Raw genomic sequence first — 19,963 nt, 5'->3', positions numbered from 1 at the left:
CAGGAAGAAGAGAGGAGTCATTTTACAGTTTATCAAGATAAATATTGCCACCTCAAGTTTTATAAAAAATAAAGCCGTGCTTAACAGCAATAATTGAGCACTGGGATGTTTTAAAGTGTGGGTCTAAGGGGAGTAATTAGCACATCAACATTTTTCTTAAATTTTTTTTTAATTTTAATTCATTTCTTGGGATGATACTGATTTTCTCAAAATCACTTAACAATTCCAAAATAAAAGGTCAAAAAGCCTTCCTTAGGACAAACTTGTTCTGTTCCTAATGATTCTTCTGGAACCACAGTCAATGAAATCATCACGAACACAATAGTGTTTGTTCTGGGACAGACTTTCTGATGTCTCATTCCAAGACAAAGAGAGACTACAAAATCCAAACCAAAAAATATTTCTCCCAAACAAACTGTACTGTTTAAATGATCCTCTTCATAGCTGTGCTAAAATGCTTGCTGGAGTTATTTTTAACTGGGAACAGAACATTCATTTTGGAAAATGTTCAGTTCCCTAAGTTTATAATGAGCAAAAATACATACTTTCAATGAAAGACTATGCCAACTGCAGTACCCTCATCAGCAGAAAATACATTTTATGGTTTTTAGGAATGAAAGTCTTCAGGATGTTGTGAAGCCCTGAGTCTGGACCACCTTTATCGATGCTGGAAGAAGCAGAGTAGGTAACATCATCTAGGCCTGGAGTTTGTTTCTTTACTCATGCACATTTCCTCCTAAATAATGAGCCCAGGAGATGCCAAAAGGATTCAACTGTTTTTATTGATTGTTATTACTTTTATTAAGCAATATTAGCCTATAGGATGATTAAAAAAAACAACTAATATTCTTGGAATATGTACATTCTATTAACTGATATAACTAGATCCAGTCTTTCACTTTAACAGCGAGTTTTCAGGTTGCTCAAAGATAAACGACTTATATTCCAACACAACAATCACTTCTGGGTTAAATCCAATACAGATCACAGATTTCTATCACATGGCTTCGTGTACTTATAGAGTTTTAGCACAAAGCCAATACAAATATGAAAGTATCCTCATTCTAGTGTTCTACTGTGCTGCTAGAGATGGGTGTCGGCGATGGGTATCCTCCTGAGTTCTACGATCTGGGAGTCCGTCAACGTGCCGCCTTCCTGGCTGCCTTGACCAGATTCATTATCACTGACACTGAGACCAGCACCTGCAATCGAAAAGGAATAAATACAAAATCTCCCAACTATTAGTGCAGTGAATCAAGTGTCAAGTTACATTAAGTCAACACATGTTTGTTTATTTCTAGTATATTAGTAAAAAGTGAGCTTTAGATTTAGAATAAATACAATTATAAAACTATACTTTAAATTCCTTTTGGTAGTTTTTAGAAATAAAATTAATTTCTAAAGATACAAGTTTGGGTTCTTAATGGTTGACAAGTATAACTTCCTCCCAAGAACAGCATTTCTTAACTGTGGGCTTACTAAAATTAAAAAAAAAAAATTCAGGCAGGTTATCAGAATTTTTCAGCAGGGGGGTGGACTTGCCATTCAAAATCATATAACCTCCACCCCGCATGACTGAATCCACGAGTCCCTTCAGCTGAGACTCAGTCAGTGTGGGCAGTGATTCAAGAAGAAAGGCATGCGCCGGCAACACCTGGTGCCACATCAGTGCCCGGAGACTTAGGCTCTGAATGACTCAGATCTGATCCCGAGATAAAAATAATTATGCAACACAGTGCCAAAACAGATCCACACAAGAATCCCCAAAAGCTAGCTGTTAGTCAGAGATAGCACCCAGAGTCGGTTTTGAGAAAGCTCCACTATTCACTACTTTTTTTGCAGCTCAGAATAAGTCAGAAAATTTTACACTATGCTAGAGTAACACCTTATTCTTTTCTTCTCTAATTTGCAAACTCTCATGGTCTCTCTTCACACACACACCCCACATGTACACACACACATACACACACACACGCACATACACACACAGAATGGGGATGCGGTCACAGGGCATGCTGCCATATGAATTTATTGCACATGAGACTCCAAACAAGAAAGAAAGTGAAAAGGCAGTTGTTGGGAGCTGAGGCCTTCTTTCCTACCTGTGAGGCAGGAAAGGCTATTCTGCAGACTTGGTAGCTATGGGAAGATGGTGAATTAGCTTTGTCTTACCCTATTTGGGACGGAAGGAAGAGGCCATTAATGACCTTCTGGTCAAACCCTCCCTCTTCTGGGTCTCTTCCCTTCCCATTTCTCTCTGTTAAAGACTGCTGCCAAAACCCCACTTCCTCCTTCTGCTTCTGTGACACTGTTCTTGCCCACCCCACCCTCTGATCTCCAGAGGCCTGCTTTCTCTTGCATCTCCCCCTGCTCTGTGATCACTGGAGGTCTTATCTCCAGCCCTGCACCAAGGCCTACAATACCCACCTGACCCCTGCCTCCTCTCCAGCCTGATGTCTCACTAGAGTTGCTGGTCACACCCTTATTACATACACCACGCTCTTATGTTGGCACTGCCAGGGATTCTCTTCTCATTCCCCAACTCCTTAATCTGGCTGCCTCTACTCTTCCTGTATCAGCTCCTCTACCCATGGAAACAGGATTCTCTTTCAAAATTTCTGACTTCCCCATTGGATTACATCCTTCATACCCTTATATTCCTAGCTCATAGGACAGGGCCCAGCACACTGTGGGTATTCAGCAAATGTTTGTTGTATGGGTTAACAAACTATGTTCTGCATCCCAGCTTCTGCAAATGCTTTTTCCACTTTTAGTACTCATTTTGCACCTCTGATCTATTCAGCATTCCACTGACCTTTCCTTCTCAAGAACAAACATTAGTTCCTATGGTCATCTGCACCAAGCCTGAAACCCTGTACATGGGCTTACGACACTCCCTAACCTCACTATACTCTACAGAACAGACATTTCAACCATTGCCCATTGGAGAACTTTCTCAAAGTGATCAGGTATCTCAACAGGTCCTGGATGTGCCACATTAAGTCCAGCCTGTGTGTCTTGCTGTCCATCCATCAAGATCTATGTCCATACCCTTTCACAAATACTTCTTTCACTATTCCTTCAAAGCAGGGAGTTCAAGGATGCAATACTTAAAATGTTCTAGTTTATACCTGAAAAATTTTTAATCACATCTCCTTTACTCTCTCAAGTTGCTCTGGTTTGGGTGATGAATTTTATGGTACCTTTACATATAATGTATATGTAAGTCATGAAGAAAAATGTGTACTAAGTTCAATGAGAAAAGAGAATGCTGTAAATTTTCTAACTACAAATAAGAAGGCTGTTCATATTTTTAAAAAGATTTTATTTATTTATTTTTAGAGAGTAGGGAAGGGAGGGACAAAAAGAAGGAGAGAAACATCAATGTGTGGTTGCCTCTTGTGTGCCCTCAACTGGGGACTTGGCCTGCAAATCCAGGCATGTACCCTGACCGGGAATTGAACCAGTGAACTTTCTGTTTGCAGACGACATCCAACCCACTGAGCCACACCAGTCTGGGCAAGGTTGTTTATATATTTTAAAAATGAAATGAATAACAATGGGTATCAAATTGCTATGGAATTTAAACTCCTTGAATGAGTTTAATGGAATAATGAAAAATTTTAATTTTAAAACACTAACATTTATGTTATTTGGTACTATTGAAACTTACGATGAAAATCTTTAGATGTTCACTGAAATATATGCAAGGGGTTACATAACTTTTAGAAGTCAATTAGGGGTTTAAATGAAAAAAGACTTAGAAGACCCACTTGACTTGGAGTGGCCCATAGTGAAGGTGAACCTGAGACAGATCAAGGTTTGCAAAATAAAATGTCACAGTAAAGCTAGTAAAAACCAGTAATGCAGGTCTGGTGACCACCGGAGAAGCCAAAGAGCTGACCTTCCATCTAAAGACTATTACTCAACTCCAATCACTCTGTTGCTGGATTTTTTAAAAAATTCTTGATTTTGATGAGCTATCTCAAGGTTTAAATTTTTGTCTCAAAAATGCTAAAATGCTATGAGAGTCAAACAAAACACATTTTTGGGCCAAATCTGGCCTGTGTGCCAACTGTAAACTCTGCTGTAGATAGAATGGCATGTGGCCCATTCTTTTGCTTTCACCACATTCTAAGATGGAAACCGTATAGGCGATGGTGCTTGATTTTTATAGAATCTTTTCCTAAAATAAAGCAAACCAATGTGGGAGACTTTTAAATTAGTCTTTTGAAGTATTTATTTCCTAACGAGTGTAATAAACTCTCAGGAATACTAAACTCTATCTATAGGTAAGGAAGTCATTCCATACATTCTTGAACTGAATGCATGTAATATTTGTTATATATATAGGACCCACATCTAATTGAATAATGCTGCAAGAATTCATTTTATGTGTAGCGCTGGGGACATAATCTTCCTTGAGAGTTACTTATAATCTGAAAGCCCCCTGCGCCCCCCGCCCCCCGCTTTAGTCCTAATGCTAAGGAGCATTTCATGCATTTGTGCACACCCTTCTTCATGAAATTCTCTCCTCTCTTTAGTTCTCTTTCTTACCATGCTATATGGTTCCCACTCTGGGACCCTCCTCTATTCATTCTTCTTTTAAAAAAGATTTTCTTTCTTTCTTTTTAGAGAGAGGGGAAGGGAGGAAGAAAGAGAGGGAGAGAAGCATCTATCTGCTGTTTCTTGTATGCACCCCAACTGGGGACTGATCCCAAAACCCCTGCGTGTGCCCTAACCAGGGATCAACCCAGTGACCTTTCACTCTGTGGGACAACACCCAACCAACCGAGCCACATTGGTCAGGGCACTTTTATTCACTTTTTAAACGTAGATATCATCTAGGATGTTCTTCTTGTTTCTCTTCCTTTCTCTTTCTCCCTCACGTTCTACTTTCTCACCTTTTTTTCCTTCTCATCTCTTTCCTTCCACTCTCCCAGACCAACCATATTCATCCCCATTGCTTCAAATACAATCTCTAAATGGATGCATGTCAAATCAATACCCTGGACCCTGAACCCTCACCCAAGATCCTTTAAATCTGACTATTTAAGAGCCACCAGGCCTAATGACTAATAGGTACACATCTGAACTTACCAGATTTCCCCTGCACACAAGTGAACAGATGCTCTTTATACAACTGTTTAGTCACCTGGAAGAGAAGCATGAGCCTTTGCTGATTGCCCTCTCTGCCTCCTCAGCATTCCTCCTGTGTTCATCTTCTCTTTTTTATTTCTACTCCCCAAATCTGAGACTCGGACCACTTTCCTTTGGACAATTGTAACAACCACACAGCCTTTCTGACTTTGCTTTTAAACTTATTTTTCCCACTTTCATAAGAGTTATTTTGCCTCAAAAACCACTAGGAACATACCTTCCTCTGCTCATAAACCACCATGGCTCCCTAGGTTCTATAAAAATCCCACTCCTTAGTGTGCCATCTGAACAGCATTTAAATATTATGCAAAATACCAGGAAGTGTTCTGCTTCCCCAAGTGAATCTGTCATTACATGTGTTCTGAAAACACCAGGTTAAACTGAGGGAAGTGGGTATCTTTAAGCTAGGGCTTGTTAGAGCTGTTAAAATGGTAGTGTGTCTTGTAAATCTTCGCAGTTTCCCAAATATACTCAGAGGATTTTCCCATTGAGGATGACTCTGAAACCCAGTTGGGGGAACTACAGTAAATTTTTAACCATGCAGCCCAACTACCTGTCAGGCCTTTTTTCCCACTGCCTGGCTCCACTCCCCCTCCGCCCCAGCCACACTGCATTGCTTGTTCTCCCCAAGCAGGCTGTGCACGTGTGAGCCTGGGCTTTGACTAATTCTACTCCCTCCATCAATGATGCTTTTCCTCCACTCTTTTGCTATTTAAAACCTATACATTCTTTAAGAATCAATGAAGAGGGTTTTAAAAAAATTTCCTTGATTTCCTCGATAATTAATAACTATTTCCACTACTACTTATATTACTTATTCCTTATGTCACGTTTGTATGAATGTTTATTCCTCCAAGAAAATTCCAAGTTCCATATTCACTCATTCATTCTCTAACAATATCTATACAAAAGGTTTACCAAGTGTCAAGCACTAATCTGAATATATGGATATATATCTAGAGAGAGAGTAAAATGTACTTTTGAATTATTATTTCAATAGTTTCACCTGAGCATGGATGGACATATCTTCTTGCTTCGTTGTACATCTAGAAATGAAATTTCACTGAAATTTTTTAAACACTGTTCAACATTTTTCTGAGTAAACATATGATAGAAAAATAACTACATATTTGATTTGAAAACAGCTTTCCATTGGGCCACAGGTAGAGCAGGGTTGAACTTATAGGAAGAGCCAATGGAATACTGTATGCAATGGAACTTTGAAAACTGTAAAACTACATGAGGCCCACTATGCTGCCTTTGAAAGTTTCTGCTTTAAAGATATTCCATAAGAAAGTCTCTTCAGCAGATCAGAGGCAAAACTCTCAGTGAAATCCCTTTCAGACTGTCTTACAACACTGAACTCATCTCAATAGTATTTTGGTGTTCTAGAACAATTCCAAGACAGAGATATTTATATTTAGTTAAGAGTGTGCCCTTTTTAAAAACCAAATTGTAAATTATTTTGAGGTTGTGTTATGTTTGGTATCAAGAACAAAATAACCTAGATTTAGGCTGAGATTAGGAATGGGTCATGAGAATCCGGCTGTAATAAGGGTAACTATACTTACGCAACTTCATGTGAAGAAAATATAAATTGTAGAATACTGAGAGTGCCTACTTCTAATGTAGTTTGTGGGTTCATACATACCAGTTTTTAAAGCAAATATTAAGTCATCAAACTCCTGGGACTCCTCATCAGCTATCAATGACCCCTGGCCATATCCTCCAGAGGAAGGGAATGTGGCGCCATTTTGTGAACTTGGCTTTAAGTCAGGACTGGTCTGACTGGCTTGTTGGAAGGATCCTCTCTCCCAGTCAGGTGGCACCTTTTTGGGTTGGATGGGGAGAAAAGGAAACCATAATATGAATACAGACATATTTATTCTGAATGTGTATAAATTATACACAGACCAAGTGCAAAGGCTGTTGAACTGTTTAGAATTAAGACCTTTAATTATAAGTTTGTTTTTTAAAGATGTTTCTCCATGAGACAATCTAATCTGGTGATTCTAAATGATTTCTCTATCAGGATTACTTGCAGGTTTCTATTCAGTCATGTGTGAGGATAAAAATTATTTTTAATCCAATCAATACCTTTTACTTTTAAAGAAATGTATTGTGCAAAGAAAACTGTTAAAAATATGAGAACTGGACAGGAACCCTCTTAATCTTTAAGATACAAAACACAATTTAAAATATGGTAGCTATCTATCAGGACATAATGAATTGAAAAAAATTCTCTGGTAGCATTAGAAACTCCTTCTTTTTAAAAATTAAATGATTAAAAAGATAGTTCTATTCTGAAATAATTAAACATAGTTACTTCCCCCTTGGTTACTGAGGAAAACCCCTTAATCCTTCCTTTCCTAATACTTTCCCTTCTCTGCAAGGCTTTCTAGAATGTCTCTAACAGTCCCTCATTGACAGCTGAATCAAGGCCAATTGTAAGCCTCTGAGGAATGCAGAACACACGTTGAGGTATGCCGCTGCGCAACACCCCAAATGAACATTCAAGTAGCGGCTCAGGCCCAGGAACTGAACTGTTGCAGCTGCTGCCTCCCCATATAAGCTTTTCTGAGCGACTGCAGGGATGCCACAGATGGAGAAAAGTGACCCAAAGACTGTAGAAATAAGTTTGAGAGAAGGAAAAATCTTTAAAAATTTCACTAAGAAGTTAAACATCTAGAACCGCAGTGTTCAACAGAACTTTCTGTGATGATACATAGGCACTATATCTGCATTCTCCTTTATGGTAGCTGCCAGATACATGTGGCTATTGAGCACTTGAACATGGTGACTAATAAACTAAATTTTTAATGTTATTTGATTTTAGTTAGTTTAAATTTACATAGCCACACATGGCTAATGATTATTGTGCTGTATAGTTCAGATCAAGGCAAATACTAGAAAGGGTAACCAATTAAAAGGACAAAGAATTTAATAAAGACTCATTCTGAATTGCTGATCCTAAAATTATTTGTTTCCAACTTTCATGTGAAAATAATTCAGTTTTGAGAACTTCTGGGATATAGACATGGTACTAGATTTCTAAATATTTATGGTACTAAAGACATATTCCAATTTTAAATATTGTACTTGATTTTTGATCATTTACCTTAATTTTAACCTGACATGGATAAAATTACTTTCTATATTCACATGAAAGAGAAAAAAATATTACTGAACAGGTAGCCTGCCTGCCTGACTGACTGACTTCCCTCCTTCCTTCCTTCCTTCCTTCCTTCCTTCCTTCCTTCCTTCCTTCCTTCCTTCTTACCTACCTATCTATAAACTGTTTCCTTTTTAGACACATGTACTTTGATTTTCTGCCATTTTTCAGGATGTAAATAAATACAAGTACTCTTCCCCATGGCTCTTTAATAAAGAGAGGGCAGCATGAGCTAAACAACAAATAGTAGACTAGCACATCCTGGGCACTGCAGACATTTTCAGGGACATGCATATCACCTCTTTCCTGACAAATATCTTAAGGTATGATTTAAAATCTGAACAATGGTCCCAGTGCTATGACAGCATTACTAACAGGTTGGTGGCAATATGATTTAGACACAGCAACCCAATATGATATGAACAGGGTGCAGAGAGTAATGGGAGGTAGATTTTACAGAGGACATTCTGGATAGATTTTCTAAAGCAGTGCTGCTAAAGCACTCTTCCAAGCCTTTGTTCTAAAATCTTTTCTGGTATTGAAATTGAAAAGAATTCCAGCCTATTTTTACAAGTATTTGTTGGGATTGAGGCAATGAGTTGGGATGGGTGAAGAAAGAGAACTGCTTAAGTATTTTTAAGAACAACAGTATTTAAAAAACCATTTCTGAAGCTGAGTTGGCTACTGCCATGTCAAATTTGGAAGATTTTCTAGAAAGAGATGACAAAGTATGCTTTGTCTGAGCTCTTAGTACAAACTGCTGGTTAGTACAGGTCAGGGGGCAGGGAAGAAAATGAATTCGATAACAGGCATGATACCATAGTCAGCATATGAAATACCGTAGGTCAGAAAACGCCAGCAGGAAAAGGATTTAAAAGTCACATAGAACCATTTGACTTGCACTCTTTTTGAGATGGAAAAGCCATATATGGGAGAGAAAGAGACAGAGACAGAGACAGAGACAGAGACAGAGACAGAGAGCAAGGGTAAGGGCAGGCACCTCCTCCATAGCACTGATGAGATTCTGGGTGGACTTGCTGATTTCCCCTCCAGAAGGAGGCATTCCACTCCCGGGTGTGAAGAAGGCTGTGCTGGGTCCTGGGTGCCCATTCATTTCCACTGTGTAGCTGGCCTTCATGGGGCAACAAGTTTGGTTGTGTAGAATGAAATAGACCACGAAAACGTAAAGTCCCTGCAAAGGAAAAGAAAACTGGCGTGTTAAAAGAAGTTCTGCTACAATAGCTGAAGAATAAACATGTTTGTTAGCATAGTGATTTTCTCCAAATGTTTTCTAAACTCTCCCCAAAGCTGGGATTACAGAACAATGATAGAAGTCTAGCAAGAGGCCACTGCAAATTTCTAAATGTCATGAAAATGTTGTTCCACGTCATTTGGGAAAAGTGCTCTCTTATTAACAAACTGTTTTTTCTTGGTTAAGTCATAAGTAATTATGGCCCTTGGCTGGGTGGCTCAGTTGGTTGGAGCATTATCCTGTACATCAAAAGGTTGTGAGTTCAATTCCTTCAACTCCCCATCAGGGCACACACCTAAGTTGCGGGTTTGAACCCTGGTAGGGGTATGTACAGGAGGCAGCTGATTAATGTTTCCCCCTTGCCTCTCAAATCAGTAAATAAGTCCTTGGGTGAGGATTACAAAAAACAAAAACAAAAAACAAACCAAAAAAACAACCAAAAACAAAAATATAAGTAACTCTGAAATGTAGCCCTATTAACACACAAAAACAGACTTACAAAAGTACATCTCATTAACTGTATATATTGTTTTAGAAAGTAAACAAAACCTCTTGCCTTTCAGAAATTTACTGTCTTTTCCTATATCTCACTTATTCTCATTTTTTTCTTCTTTAGCAAAATGGTTGAAGTTAGTTCCAGCCACTTTGTAGGCTTCTGAAAGGCAGCACTAATTAAGCCTTCTCATTTTGTTTATATATCTCACTTATCTCATTTGGAAATATAATCACTGGGTAGAGACTCAGGAATTTTGTGTATTACTTCATTTTTAGCATGCCTTGCTTCTCAGTAAATGTTACATAAGAACAATAAAGCTAACTTGTGCATTCTTAAAAGATCTGCTGCCCCTTTAAATTGTTTTGCAGTGAAGTCAAATTTTTAACAATTGCTCTGCTGCCATCATAGATAGCAACTCAGATTTTGTATTTGTGTTCCCAACAGTGCCTACACTGCTTTCCTTCATGATTTCTACAAGGGATCTACTGTATACTCCTAATGGTGCTTCTATATGGCTTGTTAATTTTGACCTTTACATTCAGCCGATAAAACATGTTGAACTGTGCCTCTTGTGCATGTTAATCTTGGTGTTTTAGTTTTGGAAGTAAATAAGAATTGCCTGAGTTACTGAAATTCTTAAGTTAATCCACAAAAATAAAAGCAAGGCGCTCAACTTATTAAAGAGGAAAAGACTTAATGTTAGTTTTTCATAAAACACAAGTATCCATCCTCGCTATGTGGAATTGTCACTCTCCCATGGTTCCTAACATTTCTAGGAGTGTAGCAGCAATAAAGTAAATAATATATTTGTGATTTGAACCTTATATCTGCTGGTATAAGTAGAAAAAAGACTATTAGAAAATACACAAGACAAAAATTACAGCTAACTTTGACTATAAAATGAAATTAGAGGACATCTGCAAGATAGGCTGCTAGCAGTTGATGTCTGTTGCCATTTCTGGAATACTGTTAAAAATTAGGTCCTTTTCTCCTTTCTGCTGGAATGACCCCTTTTCAGGGTTGGCCTCCTATCTACTTAATTAACAAATAGGTTTTGAAATCAATGGTTTAGCTGCTAAAATATTTTTAAATGTAATTACTCTAAAAATGACATAAAATTAGTGATAAACTTTCTTTTGAATTAGGGTTTTTCTAGAAATAATGTTAATATAAATTATGGAGAAGTGAATTATTTTCATGTGCAAATGATGTTGTGAACATTAGCAGAAACAAATCTTCCTGGAAACACACATACACATCCAAAATTTTTTCTTGTACAAGTAATTTTTCACATGAGTATGACCTAATTACATTGGCCACAGCAACAGACAAAACAGGAAAAAGATTAAACTGTCAGCCTTAAAAATTGTGGGAATGTAACTGATTTATTTCAGGATCTCTAGTGGTACGAAGTGATAGGGTAAGAGGTAGATCAGGAAACAAAAACCATACTTTTAAATCCATTTCTAAGGACCCACTTGTTAAAACAGCACATTCTCTCTTGTTTGTTTCCATATCTAGCCTTTTGTGCTTCAGGAAAGGAACTGGCTGCTGAAATAGCTTGCATGTGAAAACCTCGATTTTTTCTTAAAAGCCTATTTACACATACGGCAAATACTTTGAATCCTTTAGACGTGCCCCAGGAAACATAAACACCATTAATATGGAAAGAAAAGAGTGTTTAAATGTAGATTGTATGATATTTGTCTCTGCCCAGCCTCAGCTGGACAGATGCAGAAAAGGAACCTTCATTATCCGAAGTGCTCAGCTGTGGAGGTTTCTGACCTCAGAGTAAAAACAAGTCCCTATTCCAAACACTACATATTAAATCTCAGGTTCTTCCTTGTATACTAGTCTGTAAAAAAATTTTAAGAGATAATGTAGAATGTCAATTATTCACTTGAATATGCTGACAACCCACTATGCACACTGCCAGGCACTGAGATGCAAGGATAAAATGTTTGGCTGTTGCTCACAAAGGCAGCAATATCCTACAAAATAATAGGTTAACTGTTTTAGAAGCAGGATATCTGTATCTATATATCTATATCTATTTCTATATATAATCTGTTTTTCCTATTTATCTAGAGAAGGCTTACAGAGAAGGAATTCTTTCTGTGCATTGCTGTTTTGATTATTTAGTTGGATCTCTACTTCAGTGATGAAAAATGCTTTAGAAAGTTTTAGTTAGATGTGTCTAGACTGACCATTCCCACTATACCAATATTGTACTTCTTTTGATTCAGGAATTTAAACTTATTAACAAATATTTAGTGAGTCACAACAAGTTGGTAACTGTTTTTAACATCATCAAGGAGCAAAACAAGTTCAGGAGATGTTGGCTGATTATCTCAATAATTTCTATCAACCACTCCAATAAAGTCAACAAAAAAAAAAATAGAATAATTTCTATCAGTTCTCTAGGAAGTAAGAGAGACTCGCCATTGCCATTGGACAAATTCAACCAAGGAGTGGTGACAGGTGAGGAGCAGAAAAATCGGTAGTTGATCAGGCTGTGCGTCTCAGAAGGAAAAGCCTCAGAGCTTCACATCTGCCAAATGGCAAAGGTGACTTGAAGGACGCACAGGAAACCCGCGTGTGCCCTCTGAGGGCTAAGAGCCAGCCCTCAACTAGGAGCAGTTAAGTTTTGTAGGTCTTGGAAAAAGATCTCGGAAGAGGGAAAAACCCAGCTATTCAAACCATAACTGCACATAAGCTGTCTTAGTCAGCAATCCTCTTTGGGCCTGCCTCTCCCATCCCATAATTCCTTCAGGGTACAGAAAAGTGGTGAACATATCGAATGCATTAAATAAATCCATTTAACAGCTGCCCAGGCCCATTCCTTTAATTTTATTTGTCTCTTAACAAAGTGAAAGATTAATTCATGATTTTTTTCTCCTGCATTCTGAATGTTATCCTGCACTCACAGCCAATTGGGGCCAGCGTGACAGACTTCGCACTACATTCTCCAGCAATGACTATTAACACGCCCATACAGCAAGGGCTCTCAGCAACCCTGAGGTAACTGTGTTGAGTAACCTGACATATTGACTCCACATGGCCTGTTTCTAGTATATATTTTAAGATTCTGACAAAGAGTTTTGACCAGAGATACAATAAAAATATTCAAGTCATAGTGCCTAGCCTGCCAATAGCACAAAAATAATTGCATCAGTCTAGATATTAAATTTTATAGCGACGCCAAAACTTAAATATTTGAGAAATAAACAGCTAGAGATCTATAGGCAGTAGGGCTTGATCTTCCTCACGCCACATATCTCACTGTACGCCATGACAGTTAATGAACAAACTGCGGTATCAGTAGCTGGAACTGACTATGGAAAAGGCATATCATGACTCAGAGAATTTGAAAATAAATAGATTTTGCTAATATAACATTCCAGTGAATTAAGATGAAAAAGACAGAGATTAAGGGGATTTAAGAAGCTAATAGTAACAAAATTACTCGAGGTTTGATAAATGCTATCCTTGAAATAGGGAATCCAATAAATGTAACTGAAGATGAATAAAGATATAATGTTAATACAAGAAAAGTTTCCTGAAAAATATAGTAAGAACTAAATCTGCAGATTGAAATTGTAAGTATAATACCATGGACTATGGGAATTTTGATAGAGATTTGTTAATACCCCAATCTCTTAATAAGTGGTAAATTTTAGGACAGCTTTAGACTTGTTTAAATCAACTTTCAGTGCTTAAAGATAATGGAGCAATATCTATTAAGTTTTGAGGAAAAAAGTGGTCCAAGAATATTGTACACAGCCAATATAGAATTTAAAATTATCAAACATAAAAGAAATGCTGGGACTTCAGCATCCATGGATCTTCTTAGGGAGCCCCTCCCCTAAACTACATGATAAAATATAATCATAAAGAGATTAGTTGCCCATAGAGGGGAAAAAATAAGTTCAGTAAAGAAGATGGTAAAAGGATCATGTAAAAGGACCATGCATTTATATACACAACCAATATTGAAAAACATTATAGGAATTACAGTTAGCATCAAATGTAAATGTTAAGTACCCAGACAATGTAAAAAGCATAATATTAACTAAAAATAATTCTAAAGTTGGGAAGATTGGAGCTGGGAAGAGATCTGGGTACCAATGACTATCATCTTTTTTAGCATGTACTGAATCATACTATAAAACTGAAATACCTAGGTGATAAAAACTAGTGATTCTAATCTTTAATGCATTTATAATTTCCTTTCTTAATTTATAACAGACCAGTTCTCTTTCCTGTGGTAATTAGAATATTTTTGTGACATAGAAGCATTTTTGAAATTAAACAATTATTTCTCTTCCATTTTATTTTTCTGTCACAAATTTAAGTAAAATGAAATTAATTTTTGAATATTATAGTAACTATATAGTCACATATTTAAAATTTATTTATATCTATGCATCCTATCATATTTAGTATGCCTAGAAAGATGTCTGGAATGATGTTCACTTAATGTTACTATTTTTACTTTAAGAGTTAATGACCTTTAAAGAGACTTGGTGACATATGTTGTATAAAGTAGGAATGATTTTTAAAATGGTCCTTTATATTTAATGGCTTATTTGCTCTTTCTGGTGTTCTTCATTCCTTTCTGTAGAATTAGATTTCTCTCACATCTTTCCCTTTTCCTTCAGCCTATAGAACTTCTTTTCAGCATTTGTTGTAGTTCAGATTTGTTGGAAATAAATTCTTTCACCTTTTGTCTGCATCGAAATGTCTTTATTCCACCACCATTATTATTATTCCACCACTTCACTGGATATAAAATTCTATCTTAAGAGATTATTTTTTGGTTTTTGGTTTGGGTCTTTAAAGATGTCCTTCCAGCCCTGGCTGGCATGGCTCAGTTGGAGGGACATCGTCCTGCCAAAAAAAAAAAGGTTGCCATTTGATTCCCGGTCAGGGAACATACCTGGGTTGGAGGTCTGGTCCCTGCGTGAGGGTCTGAGAGGCAACCAATGGGTGTTTCTCTCTGATACTGATGTTTCTCTCCCTCTTTTTCTCCCTACCTTCCCCTCTAACTAACTAACTAACTAACTAAATAACATCTTTTTTTAAAGATGTTATTCCATTGTCTTCTGGTTTCCAGAGTTTCTGATGAGAATAGTGTTAATTTTTATCATTATTTCCTTGTATACAATTTTCACTTCACTTCCCCAAGCTGCCCTCATCTTTTCCTTTTTAGAGTTTTCAAAAGTCTGACTATGATATGCTGAAGTGCATTTTTCTTTGTTTGGGGTTCTCTAAGCTTTTCAAATTTAGAAAATTCCTGGTCATCAGTTTCTATTATGGACACCTAATATTAATGAGGATTACTTATGGAGAAAGTTTGAAATTATTTTCAACATTTTTAATTTTTATACTTTTATTCTGTTTCAACTCTTTATAATAAATATTTATCATATTTTCCCAAAATAAGTGATTTAACAAAACAAAATTTAAAAAAATCTCCAAGAAAATTTGTCAGTATATTAGTAATGATCAATTCTATATATTGGGAATATGGACACATGAACCATTTATTATTTTTGTTGTTCTTTCCTATTTTAAAACTTTGAACATAAAGATATTAAGGTAATAGGAATAATGTTTTCAGAGACATAGGGAAAACATACAATTTCAAAATCTTCCAGTGTATGTTAATTCTGTTATGAAAAACAGTTAAAAAAAAGGCAGTGGAGTCATACAAGCAGCCTAATCAAAGTCACCTACCTTTTAGATAGCCTGAGAAAGTGACAAAACAATGCAGCATAAGGAACTTAGAGGAATAAAAGCGTCAATAAAATTAGACTTTCTTTAGCTCAAAAATTATAAATTTGTGATTACAAATATATTCCACTAATCTGTACTCTCCTAGGAAAAATGAGATTATGTCCAGTACGCTGTTGTGTATTTTTAGCTTATATCATGGTCCCTGACACACATAATGAGTTAAAGAAATACTTGCTAAGCTCTGGCTGGTGTGGCTCAGTGGACTGAGTGCTGGCCTGCAAGCCAAAAGGTTCAATTCCCGGTCAGGACACATGCCTAGGTTGTGGACCAGGTCCCCAGTTGGGGGCGTGTGAGAGGCAACCCATCAATGTTTCTGGGTCTCGCCCTCTCTTTCTTCCTACCTTCCCCTCTCTCTAAAAATAAACAAAATCTTTAAAACAAAAGAAATATTTGTAAAGAGATTATAGCTTTTAAGTTTCATTAGTGGGAGAGAGTAGGATGATGTAGGGACAATATGGGTCTGAGGCATGGGGTGATTTTAATCCTCTAATTCTCTCACTATAGTTAGGTAATTCAGTAGTAGTTCAATAAAATGTTGCTTTGATCTAGTCTTTTTGTTTCCCATGTTTCATGAGCCAAGACACTCTCAGGAGAATGAAGCATCTACTCCTAGCTGGGTCTCTGCTCTTCCGGGTCAGTGCCCCTCCAGTGGGGGCCTGCTTGGTGCTCTGCCTCCAGCTGACTTCCTGGCTGTGTCTGCTGGGGCAGAGTCTGCATACTGCTGTTGACCCTTCCTGTGGCTTCTTCTCCTTACAGGGTATCACAGCTTTCTGCTTTGGCTCCCCCCTTGGCAGACACCCTTGCCACAGTCTCTGTGATCTCTGCTCCTGGCCTCTCACTGCTCTTGAGCTGGTGACCTACTGCTCCTTTGCATCGCCAGTGACTTAGAAACGAAGACAATGGATTTCATGCCAATGACAGAATTGAAAAGACCAATACAATATTTCTGCATTTATACTTTTTTTCAGGTATGAGAAAAGTACGAATCTGAACTTTCATTGTTTTGTATTTTTTAACTGTTCTTATTTTTCCCACTTTACATTGCTTTTGTTAGTGTTCTTCTTTATAATAAAAATTACAGTCTGCTTTTTATGTACAGAGAAAGGAAGCAAGTGAGTTCATTTTGATAGCCATTGGTTAGTCAGCACAATGGAAATACTTAGAAATCTATAGGAACAATTATTACTTATTGCTTTGAAAAATCCTTGGGTGGGTAGGGAATTATCTAGTGTTCATTACAGATTGTATACAATTCTTCTAAATTTCTTTTTAATTTAAGGCACATTATTCAGAACTAGTAGAGTCAAGAAAAGTTCAGTTGGTTGAGTCAGCTGGCTTCAGAAATGTCTATGACTAAAAATCTGAGTAGCAGGTCTTCACTTTCGAGGTTTGGGATTAGATAGGATGCCTAGTGGAAATCATGTAATCTCTAGAAACAGCAACTCTCTAGGTTTTTATCATAAATATTCAGAGTATAAACAATATATTTTTCCTTTTATGTAATCAGGCCTTCTATCTGTAATTTAAGAACATATGTCACTTACAGACACAAGAAACATTTGGTCAGTCTTGTTCATAATAAATGCTCATGAATAAAAAGACAATTACTAGGTGATGCCTCAGAGATCTCATCATCCGATCACTGCTCCTCCACCCTCTCCTTGTTCTCCCCTGCCTGATCTCCAAGATTCTCAACATTCCTCGTTTCTAAGTGTCAAAGCAGTGAGACCTTAGCAGCCATCATACTTATCAGGAGCAAGACTATTTCTGGCAAGACAGAAGAAACTGAGAATTAAGCGTTTTTTTTAATAGTTACAGGAACACAAATTCCTCACCCAACCAACCCTCTGAGATTCCCTAGATCAGAAAATTTGCAGAACTACGAATCAAGCAAGTTGGGTATTAGGATTGTGGGACAGTGAAGACCAAAGGTGGTTATAAGAGTACTGAGATGAACTAAATAAAATAGAAAAGTTTGGGAATCTGAGACTAAATTTTTTAAGGTTTTAACAAAAAGAGGATGAGGGAATCAAGTTGGAATAAGCTTTGAATGTAAAAAATACTTTAGATTGAAATTATATAAGTACCAAGTATACCATGATTATATATTTGTCTTGTTGTAAGTATTTTTTAAAATAACCTTTTGAAGTCATTTTTGATTTATTCTGAGAAATCTCTGCAATAGGCAACTGAAAATAGCCAGTCTATGGATTGAGATAATTAATAATAACAACTACAACAATAAGAAGATAAAATAGGTTGTTTTCATGCCTTCTGTTATGGTTTTTCTATGCAGAAAAGACTATTCAGCCCTGGCTGGCATGGCTCAGTAGATTGAGTGCTGGCCTGTGAACCAAAGGGTCGCCGGTTTGATTCCCAGTCAGGACATATGTCTGGGTTGTGGGCCAGAATCCAGCAGGGGGCACATGAGAGGCAACCATACACTGATGTTTTCCTCCCTCCCTTCCCCTCTCTCTAAAGATAAATAAAAATCTTTTAAAAAGACGATTCAAAAGTTCACTTTTAGTTTTGTCTAACAGTAAGAATTTCTTTAAAATTACATTTTATTGTTTATTCTACTACAGTTGTCCCAAATTTTCCCCTTTTCCCTCTCCATTCAGTCTCCCGCAACTCCCCCAGACAACCCCCACACTGCTGTTCATTTCCATGGGCCCTGTATATATGTTCTTTGGCTACTCGATTCCCTTTGCCATACTTGACACCCCCTATGACTATTCTGTAACTACCGATTTGTACTTCTTAATCCCTTCACCTTTTTCACCCATTCCCCTCCCCCCGCAATCTGGCAACTATCAAAATGCTCTCTGTATCTATGATTCTGTTTCTGTTCTCCTTATTTGTTTATTTTGTTTTTTAGATTCAACTGTTGCTAGATAAAAGGGGCATCCCTGAAAACAGAATTATTTATAAAAAAAAGTATTATTCTTTCATGTTTAAACTTCAGTTACCTTCAAAGTACTCTCCATTTTATGCAATACAACTATTTTGATGTTTTTCCACTGCTCAAAACAGTTCTTCGACTTGTTGATTTTGATACCATTTAGTGCTTCTGCCATTTTTTGTTTCACTTCTTCCACATCAACAAAATATTTCCCTTCGAGGGCTTTTTTACCCAGGGAAACAAAAAAGAAAGTCGCTGGGTGGGGAAGTAAGATCAGGTGAAGAGGGAGATTGGGGTACAGGGTCACGTTGTTTTCGGTCAAAAACTTGCGAACACTCAGTGCAGTGTGGGCAGGTGTACTTGTGATCACCCATAATGAAATGGGCAATCATGTTGAAAGTCTTCAAAAAAATTCACTGAACTAAATATAGACTCTCTCAACAATGTCAGCTGGTACATTGATACAGTTGGGTTCCTAGAACACTCACCTAGTGTGAAAGCCTGTACTACAATAGCTCCACCTTCAGAATATAATTCCATTTTTTTATTAGGTCACAACTTGTAGGCATTTATTGCCATTTTGTTTTTGATCTTTTCTCTAAAGAGAACTCTTTAACACTTTATGTAATACTGATCTGGTGATCATAAACTCCTTTAGCTTTTTCTTGTCTTGGAAGCTCTTTATCTGTCCTTCAGTTCTAAATGATAGCTTTGCTGGGTAGAGTAATCTTGATTGTAGGTCCATTTTTTTTAATCACTTTGAATATTTGTTGACAATTCCTTCTAGCCTGCAAAGCTTTTTTTTTTTTTTTTTCAGAAATCCGCAGACAGTCTTATGGGGGCTCCCTTGTAGGTAACTAAGTTTTTTTCTCTTGCTGCTTTCTAAGATTCTCCCTTTGTCTTTAACCTTTGGCATTCTCATCATGACAAGTCTTGGAATGGGCCTCTTTGGGTTCCTCTTGTTTGGACTTCCTCTTTGTGCTTCCTGGACTTGTATGTCTATTTTCTTCACCAAGTTAGGGAAGTTTTCTTTCATTATTTTTTCAAATAGGCTTCCAATTTCTTGCTGTCTCTCTTCTCCTTCCAGCACCTCCATGATGTGAATGCTGGTATGCTTGAAGTTGTCCCAGAGGCTCCTTACACTATCTTGATTTTCTTCTGGATTCTTTTTTTTCTTGCTGT

At 37.2% G+C, this 19,963-nt stretch overlaps 1 protein-coding gene across 1 annotated transcript in view; it reads right to left on the bottom strand.

Moving 5' to 3' along the window:
- Positions 1 to 871: 871 nt before the first annotated feature.
- ADGRV1 (adhesion G protein-coupled receptor V1) overlaps positions 872 to 19,963 on the bottom strand; it is a 507,230-nt gene continuing 488,138 nt past the window's right edge. Inside the window, exons 88-90 of the mRNA XM_054578596.1 lie at positions 9,333 to 9,524; positions 6,812 to 6,989; positions 872 to 1,202 (exon numbers count right to left, since the gene is read on the bottom strand). Of these exons, the coding sequence (XP_054434571.1) occupies positions 1,084 to 1,202; positions 6,812 to 6,989; positions 9,333 to 9,524 (489 nt within the window). The 3' untranslated portion in view covers positions 872 to 1,083. The remainder of the gene's footprint in view (positions 1,203 to 6,811; positions 6,990 to 9,332; positions 9,525 to 19,963) is intronic.

Source organism: Pteronotus mesoamericanus, unplaced genomic scaffold (genome assembly GCF_021234165.1).
Source record: "Pteronotus mesoamericanus isolate MK-2021 breed Mesoamerican mustached bat unplaced genomic scaffold, CSHL_Meso_final contig_50, whole genome shotgun sequence".
Lineage (NCBI taxonomy): Eukaryota > Metazoa > Chordata > Mammalia > Chiroptera > Mormoopidae > Pteronotus > Pteronotus mesoamericanus.
Note: the sequence above shows the minus strand (reverse complement) of the source record. Positions and strands in the feature narration are given on the sequence as shown.